Below are 18,916 nucleotides of genomic sequence, written 5' to 3' on the forward strand. Positions count from 1 at the left end.
TACCTCATGCCTCATCCATGGAATCCGCCTTCCACTCCCTCGATATCCGATGGGCACTGGTGTTTTATCTCCACTGAACTCACACCTTCTGCAAGTCCCCGCGACTCTTCATCGCCATTGTAGAGTGTTGCCGTGCCTCTGCCCTATCTTCATAATGCCTCTCCAAGTGAATCGCCCACTGCATCGAAACTTGCCACGAACTATCGGGTGCCACATTTCCACTGAGGGTCACAGCCCACTCCACACAGGCAGACACCACTACGTCTGCCTTCCTAGCAGACGTACATTGGCAGGACATATGCCGAGCTGCCGCCTGGTCCTCCATCCACACCTTCTCCACTCATTATGCCATGGTTCCCTCCATGATGATGGATACCACCATTGGTCATGCTGTCCTGCACAATTGGCCCTCCTCTTTTCTGAATGCTGCTCACTACTCTCCCATGTTTGAAATCTACATAGGGACCAGCAGTCGAAGAAGAAGAGGAGGTTCTAGGCAGCCAGGACTGGCAGCAGGTCCGAACCCTCTTGCCTGTGATGAGTGGCTTATACTGCAGTCTGCCCCAGGGAGTGGGGCTAGATGGTGACTGGCAGTAGCCCAGACTGAGGCGAGGTGGGGTTAGTGGGTTGGGGGTTCCCCAGACAGGGGAGACCCAGAAGCAGAGTGTGGGGGTATTGCCAGGGGGCAGCACCCCAGATAACGGGGCACCGGGTCCGGGAGGGACACGGGGGCCAAGCGGCAGCGGGACACCGGCCTGAAGAGGGCGCTCCAACAGCTGGACGAGCTAATTCCCAGAGACGACCAGCAGGAGGCGCCGCAGGGGTGAGTCCCACATCGCTACATTCCCTCATAGGAGCTACTTAAGGTTCATAGTGGGCCATGACCATTATTTATACCATGTGCTACCCTTCATGCTCTTGACTGCACCAAAGGTATTCATCAAGGTATGGGTGGTAGTAGCAGCATGCCTAAGGAAAAAGACTATCCCCATGTGACAGGGTTCTGGGCAAAGGGTTGCAGATTCAGCCTTCTGCCACGCCCACTCCTCGTTAGGAGAACCAGTTAGAGCGGGCTGGAGGTAACCTGGCCCTAACTGGGGAGGCGGAGACAGCTGCTACCTAATTAGCTTGGGGCTGCACAAAAGTCTCAGGGGAAGGAAGCCAGGGGAGAGCAGGAGAAAAGGAAAAAGGCAGGGCATGGAAGTAGAGAGGTAGCTCTCCCCTCCCTTCTGCCTGCAGACAGTGAAGGGTTACTTGTACATGGTGAAATGGTGGTGGGAACAAGCCTGAGAATAAAGTGCACCAGTAGTTACTAAACCCATTTTCTCAGAGTGACTTTGTGAACCTAGCAGAGGCAGAAGCCAAAGGGGGCCCTGCCGCACTCTGCTACATGCCGTATATTGTTTAGATAATATGGGTATAGGGTCACCAATTAATCTGATCAGAAGATAATAAGGTTCTTGTCGCAGAATCAGGCTACACAGAATTTACAGGGACCCTCAGAATGTATGACAAGGAAACTCACACTGAGAGCCAAAGGCAGCTTTAAGCCTTTTATTGAGATAAGTGGAACAGTAATGGAAGAGAAATCAAATAATCAACCAATTACAAAAGCAATTATATTGTTCTAGCAGTACATGTGGTATTATATACTATAAAAGTATTTTATTTAATATACTCACACCCTTCCTTAGTAACCTGGTGATAAGAGACACAGGACTAGCCTTGCCTCTGGCATGCCAAGTGATGGTCCAGGTTCCTCAAGTCTTGAGTGAGAGGTGAGGAACTTAGAAGAGGCTAGAGTTAAAAGCTATAGAAAGACTATAGAAGCTAACTTAGAGTTTACTTAAAACTAACAATAACAAACTAACAATAAACAAGCTGAACCTCCCCAACATGGTGGGTTGCCCCTATTATAGGGTTACCTGAACCCTAAGTGCCCTCTTTCCATGTCCAAATTTAACGTTCTCACCCACAAAAATGTTAGGGTACAATTACTCTATAGGCTGGTATGTTCCTGCATATTAATGACATATTCGTAACTATTAGAGACCATTAGCTCATCTTCACCTCTGTTATTTCTGTCCTAACCAGTTATTTCCATGGTTTTTGTAGTGTACCTGTTAAGTCTGAAACAGGCCATGAACTTGTGTGGCCTTACCTACCAACTTGCTTTAACTTGCTCACTTATCTATGTGAAAGGTCACAAAAATATATACTGTATGCTTTAGCTCATCACCATTTATCTAGGGTAAAGATCTCGAACAGATGTATGTTAACTTGCCTTAGGTTAACATATAGAATGTTACCTGTAGGTTCCTTCCGTTACAGCTAAAATACTCTAATACAAATTGATAAACCTATTATAATAACAAATAACAAACCTATAATGTAACAAATGATTAAACTCATCACAAAAGATATACATGCAAGCAAGCATACTTGCATGACTGGCTGTGCGGGGAAGATCTTTTAATCAGTCCTCAGTCTGTGTGCCTCATGCTCCGTTCCAGAGCCTGGGTATGAAAGTGAATGTGCAGAAAATGAACTTGGCACCGCCCCATTTCTCCCCCAGTCCAGTGAATCAGATTCATCAGTGTGATCCTGGACTCCACAAGCTCCACGCCCTACCTCCCTCAGGACAGGTTCGAGAACTTGCTGGCGCCAGTTCTACAGTTAGAATCAAACCCAGATACGGATGTGTAAGGATGTGTCTCACCACTCTTGTTCATGTGGCCTCCTGTACCTTTGTGACACATTCACCTCAATTGCATATGAGGTTGGTTGAGATAGGTTTACAAACTCACCAGACGTCATCTAGACATGCCTCTCTGTGAGTTCCCTCTACTCATGTCATACCTGAAATTATGGAAGGACCTCGCAAATGCCTGCAGAGAGGTCTCCTTCCACCCCTTTCTCCCATCCAGGACCTTAGTAACAGATGCTTTACTTCTGGGTTGGGAAATATGCATGGAAGACCTTGGTGTAAAAGACCTATGGACTGCAATGAAAACAAAAATGCACATCAATCTTCTGGAGCTCAGAGCTGTGTTCAAAGCATTCAAAGCCATTCTCCAATAAATCAAGGAATAGACAATCCAAATAATGACCGAAAACATGACCACCATAGTCTTGGATGGCAAGAGGTTTTTTCCCTCTCTGCCAGGAAGCCATCAGACTGGAACTAGCGCAACAGATATTAGAACTTTCTATCAGCTGTACATTTACTTAGTATGTAGAACACTTTAGCACACAATCTTAGCAGATACTTCTCCCCCAATTGTGAATGGGAAATCAAGAATACCATTCTTCAGAACATCTTCTCAGATGAGGCCGCCCTCTAGTGCACCTGTACACGATAGAAGACAAGAAGTGTCAGATGTTCTCTTCCAGAGGTTTCCTACCTGACGCATTCCTAATCCCGTGATCATGAGCTTCGGTGTATGCCTACCCCCTTTCCCTATGATTCCTAGAGTGCTCTACAAGGTCAAACAGGATGATCTTCAGAGCCCGAGTCTGGCTGAGACATTTTAGGTTTCCAGACCTCCTGAACCTGTCAACTCCCAGACCGAGACTTTACCTCTGCTTCCAAATGTAGTATTGCAAAATAACAGAGATATTCTGCATCCAGACTTGAGTTTCTTTCATGTCACAGTGACTCGCATATGATGAGCATCATGAAAAAAGTGTAAAAGGACAGTGATTTGGTAGCCCAGAGTAGGGAAAGCAGCATTCAATGCCCTTATTACTTATTATTTATGTTTCTTCAGCCACTTTCCTATGGCCAGCCAAGCCCACTTTAAATGAATATATCATGCTTCCTGAAATTCTGCTGTATCACAGTTAATGTTTTCTCTTCCTTTACTAATTTTGTAATTGGATCAGAAAAACAATCTCGTTTTTGAACAATGTTTATACAATGAGTTCTTTATAAACTTCCAATGCTGCTGATTGCTCCTTGCTCCACTATCCTGCTCTTCTTGTATGAGTAGTCTTGTTGGCTTCAATAGGCCTGCCCACGCAAGCACAGAGGCAGGGATTGGCCCATATATATGTTTATGTAATTTTTTGCTCTCTGTAGACCTGATTCAGGAAACAATTGAACATATTCTTTAGATCCACTAAAGTCAGTGGCACTCAAGGTCATGCTTCAAGTTTAACATTTGCTTTAGTAAAAACAACGAGGAATCCTTGTGGCACCTTAGAGACTAACAAATGTATTTGGGCATAAGCTTTCGTGGGCTAAAACCCACTTCATCAGATGCATGGAGTGAAAAATACAGTAAGCAGTATATATATTACAGCACATGAAAAGATGGGAGTTGCCTTACCAAGTGAGGGGTCAGTGCTAACGAGGCCAATTCAGTCAAGGTGGAAGTGGCCTGTTTTCAACAGTTGACAAGAAGGTGTGAGTATCAACAGAGGGAAAATTGCTTTTTGTAGTGACCCAGCCACTCCCAGTCATAGAATCATAGAATATTAGGGTTGGAAGAGACCTCAGGAGGTCATCTAGTCCAATCCCCTGCTCAAAGCAGGACCAACACCAACTAAATCATCCCAGCCAAGGCTTTGTCAAGCCAGGCCTTAAAAACCTCTAAGGATAGAGATTCCACCACCTCCCTAGGTAACCCATTCCAGTGCTTCACCATCCTCCTAGTGAAATAGTGTTTCCTAATATCCAACCTAGACCTCCCCCACTGCAACTTGAGACCATTACTCCTTGTTCTGTCATCTGCCACCACTGAGAACAGCCTAGCTCCATCCTCTTTGGAACCCACTTCAGATAGTTGAAGGCTGCTGTCAAATCCCCCCTCACTCTTCTCTTCTGCAGACTAAATAAGCCCAATCTTTATTCAGGCCTAATTTGATGGTGTCTAGTTTGCAAATTAATTCCAGTTCTGCAGTTTCTCATTGAAGTCTGTTTTTGAAGTATTTTTGTTGAAGAATTGCCACTTTTAAGTCTGTTATTAAGTGTCCAGGGAGCTTGAAGTGCTCTCCTACTGGTTTTTGAATGTTACAATTCTTGATGTCTGATTTGTGTCCATTTATTCTTTTGCGTAGAGACTGTCCGGTTTGGCTAATGTACATGGCAGAAGGGCATTGCTGGCACATGATGGCATATATCACATTGGTAGATGTGCAGATGAATGAGCCCCTGATGGTGTGGCTGATGTGATTAGGTCCTGTGATGGTGTCCCTTGAATAGATATGCGGACAGAGTTGGCAACGGGGTTTGTTGCAGGGATTGGTTCCTGGCTTAGTGTTTTTGTTGTGTGGTATGTAGTTGCTGGTGAGTATTTGCTTCAGGTTGGGGGGCTGTCTGTAAGCGAGGACTGGCCTGTCTCCCATGGTCTGTGAGAGTGAGGGATCGTCCCTCAGGATAGGTTGTAGGTCCTTGATGATGCGCTCGAGAGGTTTTAGTTGGGGGCTGTAGGTGACGGCTAGTGGCGTTCTGTTACTTTCTTTGTTGGCCTGTCCTGTAGTAGATGACTTCTGGGTACTCTTCTGGCTCTGTCAAACTGTTTCTTCACTTCACCACGTGGGTATTGTAGTTTTAAGAACGGTTGATAGAGATCCTGTAGGTGTTTGTCTCTGTCTGAGGGATTGGAGCAAATGCGTTTGTATCTTATAGCTTGGCTGTAGACAATGGATCGTGTGATGTGGTCTGGATGAAAGCTGGAGGCATGTAGGTAAGTATAGCGGTCAGTAGGTTTCCAGTATAGGATGGTGTTTATGTGACCATCGTTTATTAGCACTGTAATGTCCAGGAAGTGGATCTCTTGTGTGGACTGCTCCAGGCTGAGGTTGAGGGTGGGGTGGAAATTGTTGAAATCCTGGTGGAATTCCTCAAGGGCCTCCTTCCCATGGGTCCAGATGATGAGGATGTCATCAATGTAGTGCGAGTAGAGGAGGGGTGCTAGGGGACGAGAGCTGAGGAAGCGTTGTTCTAAGACAGCCATAAAAATGTTGGCATAGTGTGGGGCCATGCGGGTACCCATAGCAGTGCTACTGACTTGAAGGTATAAATTGTCCCCAAATCTGAAATAGTTGTGGGTGAGGACAAAGTCACAAAGTTCAGCTACCAGGTTTGGTGTGACATTATCAGGGATACCGTTCCTGATGGCTTGTAGTCCATCTTTGTGTGGAATGTTGGTGTAGAGAGCTTCTACATCCATAGTGGCTAGCATGTTTTTTTCTGGAAGATCACCAATGGATTGTAGTTTCCTCAGGAAGTCAGTGGTGTCTCAAAGATAGCTGGGAGTGCTGGTAGCGTAGGGCCTGAGGAGAGAGTCCACATAGCCAGACAATCCTGCTGTCAGGGTGCCAGTGCCTGAGATGATGGGGCGTCCAGAATTCCCAGGTTTATGGATCTTGGGTAGCAGATAGAATACCCCTGGTCGGGACTCTAGGGGTGGTGTAGATTTGTTCCTGTGCTTCTTCAGGGAGTTTCTTGAGCAGATGGTGCAGTTTCTTTTGGTACCCCTCAGTGGAATCAGAAGGTAATGGCCTGAGAGTTGCCTAGCAGCCTCTCGTTCATATTCTGACCTATTCATGACGACGACAGCACCTCCTTTGTCAGCCTTTTTGATTATAATGTCAGAGTTGTTTCTGAGGCTGTAGATGGTGTTGTGTTCTGCACGGCTGAGGTTATGGGGCAAGTCATGCTGCTTTTCCACAATTTCAGCCCATGCACATTGGCGGAAGCACTCTATGTAGAAGTGCAGTCTGTTGTTTCAACCTTCAGGAGGAGTCCACGCAGAATCCTTCTTTTTGTAGCGTTGGTAGGAAGGTTTCTGTGGGTTAGTGTGCTGTTCAGTGGTGTGTTGGAAATATTCCTTGAGTCGGAGATGGCAAAAGTAGGATTCTAGGTCACCGCAGAACTGTATCATGTTCGTGGGGGTGGTGGGGCAGAAGGAGAGGCCCCGAGATAGGACAGACTCTTCTGCCGGGCTAAGAGTATAGCTGGTTAGATTAACAATATTGTTGGGTGAGTTAAGGGTTCCACTGTTGTGGCCCCTTGTGCTTTAGTGTTTTCCTGCATCAGTGCCTATATTTGTTGCTTTGTTTTAATAGAAACAATTCTAATTACATATTTATATAGCATCTTTCATCCAGAAAGATCCCAAAATATTTTACAGACTTAGCAAACTCGCTCAGTGTACACAGGAATCACTGCATCCTCCAGTGAAATAAGTTAGCTGTTTGACAGTGCATGCCTCACACTATCCAACAGTTTAGGGCAGGATGTGAAGAAGAATTCTGTATCTAGGTGAAGTGTACGAGTAGTCAGGAAAGCAGAACATGGCCAAGATATCAGAGTTAACATGCTTATTCGTGGGAAAGATGCCTTAGGATCCTTAATAACTGTAATTTGTCAAAATGACAGTTCTGTGTTTCATATGAATTACAGATGGGCTGAAGAGGATAAACTCAGACTCACTGTGGCTTGGGGACACGTAAATACAAGAACGTCCATATTATTTCTTCTACTTTTCAGATTCATGAGACAATCGAATCTATAAACCAGCTAAAAATACAACGTGATTTCATGCTGAGTTTCTCCAAAGATCCCAAAGGATACATTCAAGACCTTCTCCGATCCCAGAGCAGGGATCTCAAGGTGAGCAGGGGTTCTGGGAGGGAAGAGGAGGCAGTGGAGCACGGGCTTGAGCTGTGCATTTTCAGATTCATAGATTCCAAGGACAGAAGGGACCATTGTGATCATCTAGTTTGGCTTCCTGTATAACACAAGCCATAGAACGTCCCCAAAATAATTCCTAGAGCAGATCTTTTAGAAAAATTGTCATGTGAGAGAAGTGTTTGTAGTTCACAAAGGTTTTAACAAATATTTTTGAACGGATCTGTTCCATGTAGCTTTACTAAAAAATTGGTAAAGTATTTTATTTGCTATTTTGAGCACCTAAGAGCATGGTAGGTGCTTTGCCATACAAATCCCCCTTTAAGACTCACCTTTGCCTTGATGTGTACAAAAAGGTGCCAGGTGATAATGACTAGTTAGAGGGCAAGTCTGACTACTGTTTTTAATGAAAAACACTGTTTATTTTGTCCACCTATTGTGTTTTTGCCTTGGCCAGGTACTGCCTTTTATTTCATGACTATAGCACCCAACACAATGAAGTTTTGATCCTTGACTGGGAACTCTAGGTTTTACTGCAGTAGAATAATGAATAATAATGGTTCACAGAAACAAATAAAGACACTTTCCCTTCCTTGCAGAAGTCCTGAATGCAGATGTATATTTGACTTGTCTACGTGGAGTTGATAACTAAACTGCTATGATCAGATGATGAGTTTGGGGTGTAAGGCTGAGCTGGGGCCCTCTGGCTATGAAATTAAATCCTATGAAGTTGTACAAAACACAGCTACACAATCCCACAGTGTCTCAATATAACTTTTGCTTGATTTTAATTTCCTTAAAACAATGAAAAAGGAGATTAAAATGCCAAGCCCTATTACTGCGATATTGAAGATGCCAGTTTAAATAGTCAAAAATCAGTAACTGAGAAATTTCAGTCTTTTTTTTGTGTAATACCAACTTCCCACATTGTACTTAGGTAGGATTTTCAATTACTAGTTAGATTATTACACTGTGTGCTATGGTAAACCACTATCTTATCATTAATAGCTCCCTCCAAAAAAACTTTAAATTAAATTTAATATGGCTACAATAAATAACAATAATTATTTATGTCTCCCCCAAAACTGCTATGCACCTCACTAAATGTGTAAAAGAAGTAGCCCAATGGCTGAAGAATTTACAATGTAAAATTAGACCAAACACAAAGAGAAATAAGAGAACCCTTATACGAAATATGTGACAAGAACAGCACATTTAAAAATGAGCATTAAACAAATGGAAACTCTAATTCTTGTTCAAGTGATGGTCCCTATGTGGATTCTAAACATGGGTGAGCATCCACATGGCAGGAACAGCAAGAACTGTTAATAGTAGTGTCCATTGACCTGCACATGGATCGTGCATCACTGCTTGGCGCAGCCGAGGCTTTAAGAGGCTGTGCGAGTCGACGTCACTCCAGTTCCCTCTTATTGCCACGTGGCCAGAGTCGCAACCCCAGTTCCTCAGTGCTCTTAGCTTGCTAAGAGAACTGCTTCTGTTCGTTGTACAGTTTTCTTCTAGTTTTAGTTGTTTGTTGTCCGTTTGTTCATCATCAGTTAGTTAGTTTTCTGTTGGACTTCTCCCCTCTGGGGACTCCCCCCTGCCCGGGGACTATGGCCTGGCAGTAGGATTAAAACACTGTGTTTCATGCCCATGCTACTTTTCTGTGAGTGACAAGCACCAACGTTGTCTTTATTGCTTTGGTGAGGCTCACGTCGCTGCCCGCTGCTCCATCTGCTGATCGTTCCCACCGCGCACCTGGGAGGCCAGAGAACTCTGCCTCCGCAAGCACATGCACTCCTGGCTTCGGGGCTCACTGATCCTCTGGAATGACATTCAACACTGGCAGTGAGCACCTCCCCACGCCCTTCCTGACTGGCATTGACGGCACCGGTGCACCTGCCAAAAGCCCACTGTGCGCATAAGAAGCACACTCGTGGGTACAAGAGTGGCTCCCTGACAGGGACTGCCCCCAAATGCAATGTTGCCGCCACAAGCTGTGCCAGGTCGGCTGAGAAGTTGTATGTTGACCCGGATGTTCCTGCTCCAAAGAAGTCCCGCTCTGAGCACAAGTTCAAGCACCGCCCTCCACCAGCACCACCACCAGACATGGTGACTGGCGCACCACCATCGCCCCTGCCTCTGTCAACTCCGCCATGCCCATCCGGACTTGTCCGCTCGGTGCTGTGCACACCGGGACATTTGTCCCCCCTCACACCAACAGCTGAGCTCATGCTGTTCTGTGCAGGCTCCCCTGCCCACTCCAGGCCTCCAGTTGCTCTCCGCCTACCATCTCCCACGGACGAGCTGCTCCTGCTCCAGCCTCTCACTCCGCTCCACACTTCTCCCCCAGGCCTTTCCACGGGTGTGCCTCTGTTGCTCCTGGACCATCCCACCTTTCCTGCACCGACAGTCCCAATGGCTCTATCCCTACCAGACCTGTCGTCCGATTCTGAGCGGTCCTGCCTACCAGACCCCACCTTTTCACCTGCATGGTCCTAAAGCCTGGACCCTTGGTGCCAACCATACCCTCTGGTGTATGCTCCGCTGTCCAACCCATGGTTCCACTGCCCACGGGTGCCGCTGTTGCCTGGCAACCCCTATGCCTGGCCCTACTGGGCAGCCTGGATCCCCTGCCATGAGCGTGGGATGCCATCTCGCTCACAGCACCAACCATCTCCGTCACACACAGCCCCTCCCTCTGTCTTCAAGGAACCTCCAGCCATCCCCACTTCGACGGTACTGGTGGTATCTTTGCTACCTCCAGTCTATACAGGCACCTCCTTGTCTTCAGACGATGCCATCATTCCTCCCACTCTCGCTCTCCCTGCTCACCATGTGCAGTACCAGGACTTACTTCGACGTATGGCCATGGCCCTCAATCTGTCTGTCGAAGATATCCAGGACCCACAGGATTAATTCCTGGACATCCTACAACCCCGTGGACTCTCATGTACTGCCCTCTCTATCCATGATGCCCTCCTGCAGCTGGCCCAGACCGTTTGGCACTCTCCAGCCTCCTGTGCCTCTACACTAAAGCAGGCGGAACACCGATACTTCATGCCCTCCAAGGGCAGGGACTTTCTTTTCACCCACCTGCCTCACAACTCGCTGGTAGTCCAAGCCGCGACCAAGCATACCTACCAGCACCACCTGCAGTCCACACCCCCTGATCAGGCCACCAAGAAGTTGGACCTCCTGGGCCGCAAGGTTTACTCCTCCGCTGGCCTCCAGTTCCACACTGCCAGCTACTAGGCCATCCTGGCCAAGTATGACTTCCTTTCATACTCCAACCTTGTGGACTTCCAGGCCTTCCTCCCCCAAGAGAAACAGCAGGACTTCCAACATCTCCTAGATGAGGGTAAGTTGGTGGCCAAGGTGGCTCTCCAGGCCACGGTTGATGCTGCCAATACTGCGTCCCACTCACTGGCATCCGGAGTCATCCTTCGCCAGGACTCCCTGGCTCCAGTCTAGCAGCTTCCCAAAACAGGTCCAGACCACCCATGAGGACTTCCCCTTCGACAACAACAAGTTGTTCAGTGACAAAATGGATGAGTTTTTGCATTCCCTCAAAGACTCTTGTGCCACTCTCCAGTCACTGGGCCTTTATACCCCGCCCTCGGCCCACATACCAGCCTTACTGTACCTCGACGACTGGCTGATCAAAGGCCACTCCAGATCTCAAATGGAAGAGCAGGTCGGCTTCATAAGAAGGACGTTCGTCAAACTGGGTCTCCTTCTAAACGAGGCCAAATTGACACTGTCCCCGGTGCAGAGGATAGAGTTTATAGGGGCAGTGCTAGACTTGACTCAAGCCAGGGCATACCTCCCAGAAGCCAGATTTTGGTCACTGGGTGACATCATACGGGGCCTCAGGCAGTTCCCCACCACTACAGCAAGGAACTGCCTGAAACTTCTGGGGCATATGGCCCTTGTACCTACGTAGTACAGCATGCCATACTCAGGCTTCGCCCGCTCCAGTCACGGCTAGCGTCAGTATATCGACCAGTTTGAGACACTTTGGACAGCATTGTAACCCTGCCTCGCCCAATACTAAACTCCCTCCTGTGGTGCTCGACCCACAGGTAGTTTGTGCAGGAGTACCCTTCACCAGCCCCCAGCCATCCCTCTCATTAGTGACAGATGCGTCAGATCTGTGATGGGGGGCACATTTGGGAGATCTCAGGACACAAGGCCTCTGGTCTCAGGTAGACCTCTCTCTGCATATCAATGTCAGAGAACTGAGAGCGGTGTGCCTGGCGTGCCAGGCTTTCAGAATCCATATATCAGGGAGATGTGTATCAGTCCTCACGGACAACACCACAGCAGTGTTCTGTATCAACAAATGGGGATGTATGCTCCTCTCCCCTGTGCCAGGAAGCCCTCATGCTGTGGGACTTCTGTGTAGAGCACTGTGATACACCTATAAGCATCTCATCTCCCTGGGATACAGAACAAGCTGGCGGACAGTCTCAGCCACTCTTTTCATGGCCACAAGTGGTCCCTCTGGCCGGAAGCTCAATATTCCATCTCTGGGGCTTTCTCCAAATAAACCTGTTCAGCACACGAAGCAACAGGAAGTGTCAGCTATTCTGCTCCTTCCTGAATCACAGCCCAGGCTACACCGCGGATGCGTTCCTACTTCCATATCTCCTATATACGTTCCTGCCAGATAGTCTCTACGCAAAAGAATAAATGGACACAAATCTGACATCAGGAATCATAACATTCAAAAACCAGTAGGAGAACACTTCAACCTCTCTGATCACTCAGTAACAGACTTAAAGGTGGCAATTTTGCAACAGAAAAACTTCAAAAACAGACTCCAATAAGAAACTGCTGAACTTGAATTAATATGCAAACTAGATACCATTAACTTTGGCTTGAATAGAGACTGGGAGTGACTGGGTCATTACACAAATTGAATCTATTTCCCCATGTTAAGTATCCTTACACCTTTTTGTCAACTGTCTGAAACGGGCCATCTTGATTATCACAACAAAAGTTTTTTTCTCCTGCTGATAATAGCTCATCTTAATTAATTAGCCTCTTAGAGCTGGTATGGCAACTTCCACCTTTTCATGTTCTCTGTATGTATATATATATCTTCTTACTATATGTTCCATTCTATGCATCTGATGAAGTGGGCTGTAGCCCACAAAAGCTTATGTTCAAATAGATTTGTTAGTCTCTAAGGTGCCACAAGTACTCCTGTTCTTTTTGCGGATATAGACTAACACAGCTGCTACTCTGAAACCTTATTTATGTCAATTACCTTAGAAGGTCATTTACATTCTTTGGATTGTTGAGGGGATTTTTTAATATTGTTGCCATATATTTTGTATAAGAATATCATGTTCTGGGGTGCAGTTTAGACCAGTGAGGGACTGTGTCATTGCCAGCCCTGTAAACCAGGGTGCCTCACAATGCTTTGCTGCTGTAGCTCCCAACCTGGGCTACTCACAACCATCCTACCACATGCTGTAAGAATCTTGAAAGTGCCTGGTAGGACAGCTACCAAGGGGATGGGAAATTGGTTTGCCATCTATGGATAACAGTAGTTGGCTCAACCTTCCCCAGGTGACTGGTTAAAGTGCCCCTGCTCAGTTTGGTCTTGAAGGGACAAGAGATGTGACAATGTGGGAATTTTGGTGATATTTTTATGATTCCAGTGTCCACCTCAGTTTCCCTTGCACTGAGTGTAAAGAGCAGGAGACATGAGGTGTGTGAGTCATGTAACTGTCTGGGGTGATATGACTGGGTCATTAAGGACTGGCTAGAACCAACTCATCGCAATAGAAGATCTTATAGAGATAACGAAAACCCCAGTGACCAAAGATTAACACCAACTGCAGAAGCATCTGATGTGAACACAGCATGGCTATATCCGGCTGAGGATGTGAGTGAGATTCCCAAACCTGAGCCATTCTTTTTAGGTGACAAATCTGAGGAACGGTCCCAGATTGAGGTGTCATTAAAGAAGGTTTTTGGAACAAATTGAAAAACTAAACAGTAATAAGTCACCAGGACCAGATGGTTTTCACCCAAGAGTTCTGCAAATGTGAAATTGCAGAACTACTAACTCTAGTCTGTAATATCATTTAAATCAGCTTCTGTAACAAATGACTAGGGCAGAGGTGGGCAAACTATGGCCCGTGGGCCTGCCCGGCCCTTGAGCTTCTGGCTGGGGAGGCTAGCCCCCAGCCCCTCCCCCGCAGCCTCAGCTCACCGTGCTGCCAGCGCTCTGGGCGGTGGGGTTGCGAGCTCCTGCCGGGCAGCGGGACTGCGAGAGCCGCCAGGTGTAGTGTATTAAATTGCTCCCGTAGGAATGTGCTACTTACGGAGTACCAGGACTGGCAGCCGTAAGTAGTACACTGTAAGTAGCACATTCCTATGGGGAGCAATTTAATACACTACACCGTAGGGAAGGCTGTGCCTCCCCAAACAGCCTGGTCCCCGTCCCCTATCTGCCCCTCCCACTTCCTGACCCCTGACTGCCCCCCCTCAGAACCCCCGATCCATCCAACCCCCCCTGCTCCTGGTCCCCTGACTGCCTCCCCAGGACCCCCCGCCCCTAACCGCCCCCCGGGACCCCACCCCCCCATCCAACCCCCCCTGTTTCCTGTCCCCTGACTGCCCCGACCCCTATCCACACCCCCGCCCCCTGACAGGCCCCCCGGGACTCCCACACCTATACAACCGCCCCTGTTCCCTGTCCCCTGATGCCCCCCGGGATCCTCTGCCTGTTATCCAACCCCCCTGCTCCCCGCCCCCTTACCATGCCACTCAGAGCACCAGGCCTGGCAGCCGTAAGTAGCACACCGTAAGTATCACATTCCTACCGGGAGCAATTTAATACACTACACCTGCCCTCCATACACTTTCGGAACCCTGATGTGGCCCTCAGGCCAAAAAGTTTGCCCACACCTGGACTAGAGGATAATAATGTGACGCCAATTTTTAAAAAGGGCTCCAGAGGTGATCCTGGCAATTACAGGCCAGTACGCCTGACTTCAGTACCGGGCAAACTGGTTGAAACTATAGTAAAGAACAAAATTGTCAGACACATAGATTAACATAATTTGTTGGGGGAAGAGTCAACATGGTTTTTATAAAGGGAAGTCATGCCTCACCAATCTTCTAGAATTCTTTGAGGGGGTCAACAAGCATGTGAATAAGGGGGATCCAGTGGATATAGTGTACTTAGATTTTCAGAAAGCCTTTGACAAGATCCCTCACCAAAGACTCTTAAGCAAAGTAAGTTGTCATGGGATAAGAGGGAAGATCCTCTCATGGATTGGTAACTGGTTAAAAAGTAGGAAACAAAGGGTAGGAATAAATGGTCATTTTTCTGAATGGAGAGAGATAAATAGTGGTGTCCCCCATGGGTCTGTACTGGGACCAGTCCTATTCAACATATTCATAAATGATCTGGAAAGAAGGGGCAAACAGTGAGGTGGCAAAAATTGCAGATGATACAAAACTACTCAAGATAGTTAAGTCCCAGACAGACTGAAAAGAACTAGAAAAGGATCTCTCAAAACTGGGTGACTGGGCAACAAAATGGCAGATGAAATTCAGTGTTGATAAATACAAAGTAATGCATATTGGAAAACAATCCCAACTATACATATAAAATGATGGGGTCTAAATTAACTGTTACAACTCAAGAAAGAGATCTTGGAGTCATTGTGGATAGTTCTCTGAAAACATCCACTCAATGTGCAGCAGCAGTCAAAAAAGTGAACAGAATGTTGGGAATCATTAAGAAAGGGATAGATAAAAAGACAGAAAATATCATATTGCTGCTATATAAATTAATGGTACGCCCACATCTTGAATACTGCGTGCAGATGTGGTTGCCCCATCTCAAAAAAGATATATTGGAATTGGAAAAGGTTCAGAAAACAGTAACAAAAATTATTAGGGGTATGGAACGGCTGCCATATGAGGAGAGATTAATAAACCTGGAACTTTTCAGCTTGGAAAAGAGACAACTAAGGGGGGATATGATAGAGGTCTATAAAATCATGACTGGTGTGGAGAAAATAAATAAGGAAGTGTTATTTACTCCTTCTCATAACACAAGAACTAGGGGCCACTAAATGAAATTAATAAACAGCAGGTTTAAAACAAACAAAAGGAAGTATTTTTTCACACAATGCACAGTCAGCCTGTGGAACTCTTTGCCGGAGGATGTGGTTAAGGCCAAGACTATAACAGGGTTCAAAAAAGAACTAGTTCATGGAAGATAGGTCCATCAATGACTATTAGCCAGGATGGGCAGGGATGGTATCCCTAGCCTCTGTTTGGCAGAAGCTGGGAATGGGTAATGGGATGGATCACTTGATGATTACCTGTTCTGTTCATTTCCTCTGGGGCACCTGGTATTGGCCACTGTCGGAAGACAGGATACTGGGCTAGATGGACCATTGGTCTGACCCAGTGTGGCCATTATTATGTTCTTAAAAACATGAGGTGTCAGGTATCTGTGTTAAGAACTGGCCTCACAAAGACACAGGAGCTCTCAACTGAGACTAAGACAAAGGAACAGAGACAGAGAAAGGAAGCCAAATGGCTCCTACAGCAGCATGGCTCAAGAGAGCCCTGAGGTTGGCCAGTCTAAAATCTGTCCTAGGGCTGGTCTACAGTGAAGAGTTACACCAGCATAGCTATGTCTCTCAGGGGTGTGAAAAATCCACACCCCTGAGGGAGAGACTTAGTTAAAACACCCTAATCCCCAGAGTAGAGAGCACTAGGTTGATGGAAGAATTCTTCCATTGACCTAGCTAACACCTCTCAGGGAGGTGGATTACATACAGTGATGGAAGACACCCCCCCCTCCCATCGCTGTAGTAAGTGTCTACACTGAAAAAATACAGCGGTGCAGCTGTGACACTGTAGTTTTTTAAGTCTGGACATAGCCTTATCCTTTGCTTCTGTGTGTTAACTTAAGAACTTCCTGATGCTGTGTTCCGGTTGACTAATAAACCCCATTCTGTTTTTGAGAAGGCTGCGTGGAGCTGCAGCAGATACTTGCTGAAGTGCATTGATCTCTGAATCTTAACAAGAGTGTGCTTTAGCCAGACTAGCTGGGCAAAGGTTAAGGTGAGAAGCGGGAGTGCTGGAGCCTGGAAGCACAGTCTAGGAGACATTGAGGCCATGCAGCGTATCCTTGTGGAAAAATGTAAACCCTTGGGGGTTTTGCACACTGAAGGGGTCCTCCCAGGGAACTATTTACAAGCCAGGGCATAGCATAGATTCTGTGCATTTGTGACTGTGCAATGCACTAAATGTCCCCTGCCTTGTTCTGTAACAACAGTTCTATTTGCTCAGCTTTTCAAAGCAGTGCAGGGGATTTGGTCATTGCTTTTAATGACTTAAAGTTCCCTGCACTGCTTTGAAAATCTCAACCATTTAAAGATTTTTCTTTCCTCATAAATTGTTCAAATCTTTTTATATTTTCTGGCAGATATTGAAAAAGTACCTCAAGTTTCTGGCCAATTTTGAGCCTTCAGTTTTCTCCCCTTTCCTAATGTATTAATTGACTGACTTTCTCCATAGCAGTTCTTTCCCTGTTGAGAAATGGAGTGGGGTCAGGAGAGATATGGATTTTAGATAAGGACAGCACTGTAGTAAGGGTTTTTGGTTAAGATCCTGACAATTTAATGCTGGTGAGGGAGCCGCATAGCCATTGCTGGGACACTTTGATGCCAGGTATGTTAGAGGGTTACATGCAGATTGTCAAGGCTGCTTCCCCACTTTGAACTTTAGGGTACAAATGTGGGGGCCTGCATGAAAACTTCTAAGCTTAACTACCAGCTTAGATCTGGTCCGCTGCCACCATTCCCAAAGCTAATTCCCTTCCCTGGGAAGCCTTGAGAAACCTTTCACCAATTCCCTGGTGAATACAGATCCAAACCCCTTGGATCTTAAAACAAGGAGAAATTAACCATCCCCCCTCCTTCCTTCCACCAACTCCTGGTGAATACAGTTCCAACCCCCTTTGATCTTAAAACAAGGAGAAATTAACCATCCCCCCTCCTTCCTTTCACCAACTCCTGGTGAATACAGATCCAACCCCCTTGGATCTAAAAACAAGGAAAAATCAAATCAGGTTCTTAAAAAGAAGGCTTTTAATTAAAGAAAAAGGTAAAAATCATCTCTGTAAAATCAGTATGGAAAATAACTTTACAGGGTAATCAAACTTAAAGAGCTCAGAGGACCCCCCTCTAGTCTTAGGTTCAAAGTACAGCAAACAGAGATAAACACTCTAGTAAAAGGTACATTTACAAGTTGAGAAAACAAAGGAAAACTAACACGCCTTGCCTGGCTGTTTACTTACAAGTTTGAAATATGAGAGACTTGTTTAGAAAGATGTGGAGAACCTGGATTGATGTCTGGTCCCTCTCAGTCCCAAGAGCGAACAACCCCCAAAACAAAGAGCACAAACAAAAGCCTTCCCCCCCCCCCAAGATTTGAAAGTATCTTGTCCCCTTATTGGTCCTTTGGGTCAGGTGTCAGCCAGGTTACCCGAGCTTCTTAACCCTTTACAGGTAAAAGGATTTTGGAGTCTCTGGCCAGGAGGGATTTTATAGTACTGTACACAGGAGAGCTGTTACCCTTCCCTTTATAGTTATGACACAGATTATAAGAGATGTGGTAAAGAATCGTTGCATCTCTGTCACAGGTGATGACTGATGTGGTTGGGAACCCTGAGGAGGAGCGTAGAGCTGAATTTTATCATGAGCCCTGGTCCCAGGAGGCTGTGAGCAGATATTTCTACTGTAAGGTAAGGAGGAAATGTAACTTAGCCTGCTTGTGTCATGCATGCTGGCTAACTGGGCGTGGGCAGAGGGAATCCTTCTGCCTGCTGATTGATAATGTGTGAATCTGCATAATTGTACAGACCTATAATTTTTATTCTTTCAGATCCAACAGCGCCGGCAGGAACTGGAACAGTCTCTGGGAGTGCGTAACACATAAACATTATTCACAACCTCCCATTGGCATCATGAATCTAGAGCCAGTGGACGTCTCAGTGTTACTTAGCTCACTGTTACACATGGACTTGCTTAATGACTGGACAAGAATGTGCCATCAGCAACACCAGTCACAACACCAGCTTTAGCGTGACCCCTGAAAATCCTGCTAATGTGAGTGTCTCAAACCATTCCAGGCCGGAGAGGGCACAAGATTTCTATTCCCCATTGAGGTGTCCATATTAATAAGGATTAAATGTTCATCCATCTACTTGCATCATTGAGTTTTAGTAGA

At 46.3% G+C, this 18,916-nt stretch overlaps 1 protein-coding gene across 3 annotated transcripts in view; it reads left to right on the top strand.

Moving 5' to 3' along the window:
• Nucleotides 1–18,625, top strand: part of SMARCD3 (SWI/SNF related, matrix associated, actin dependent regulator of chromatin, subfamily d, member 3) — a 157,537-nt gene extending 138,912 nt beyond the window's left edge. For all 3 annotated transcript variants that reach the window (XM_065398732.1, XM_065398733.1, XM_065398734.1), the window contains 3 exons: nucleotides 7,499–7,621; nucleotides 18,330–18,431; nucleotides 18,572–18,625. In XM_065398732.1, coding sequence (XP_065254804.1) covers nucleotides 7,499–7,621; nucleotides 18,330–18,431; nucleotides 18,572–18,625 — 279 coding nt within the window. The remainder of the gene's footprint in view (nucleotides 1–7,498; nucleotides 7,622–18,329; nucleotides 18,432–18,571) is intronic.
• Nucleotides 18,626–18,916: the final 291 nt, after the last annotated feature.

Source organism: Emys orbicularis, chromosome 2, assembly GCF_028017835.1.
Source record: "Emys orbicularis isolate rEmyOrb1 chromosome 2, rEmyOrb1.hap1, whole genome shotgun sequence".
Taxonomy (NCBI): Eukaryota; Metazoa; Chordata; order Testudines; family Emydidae; genus Emys; species Emys orbicularis.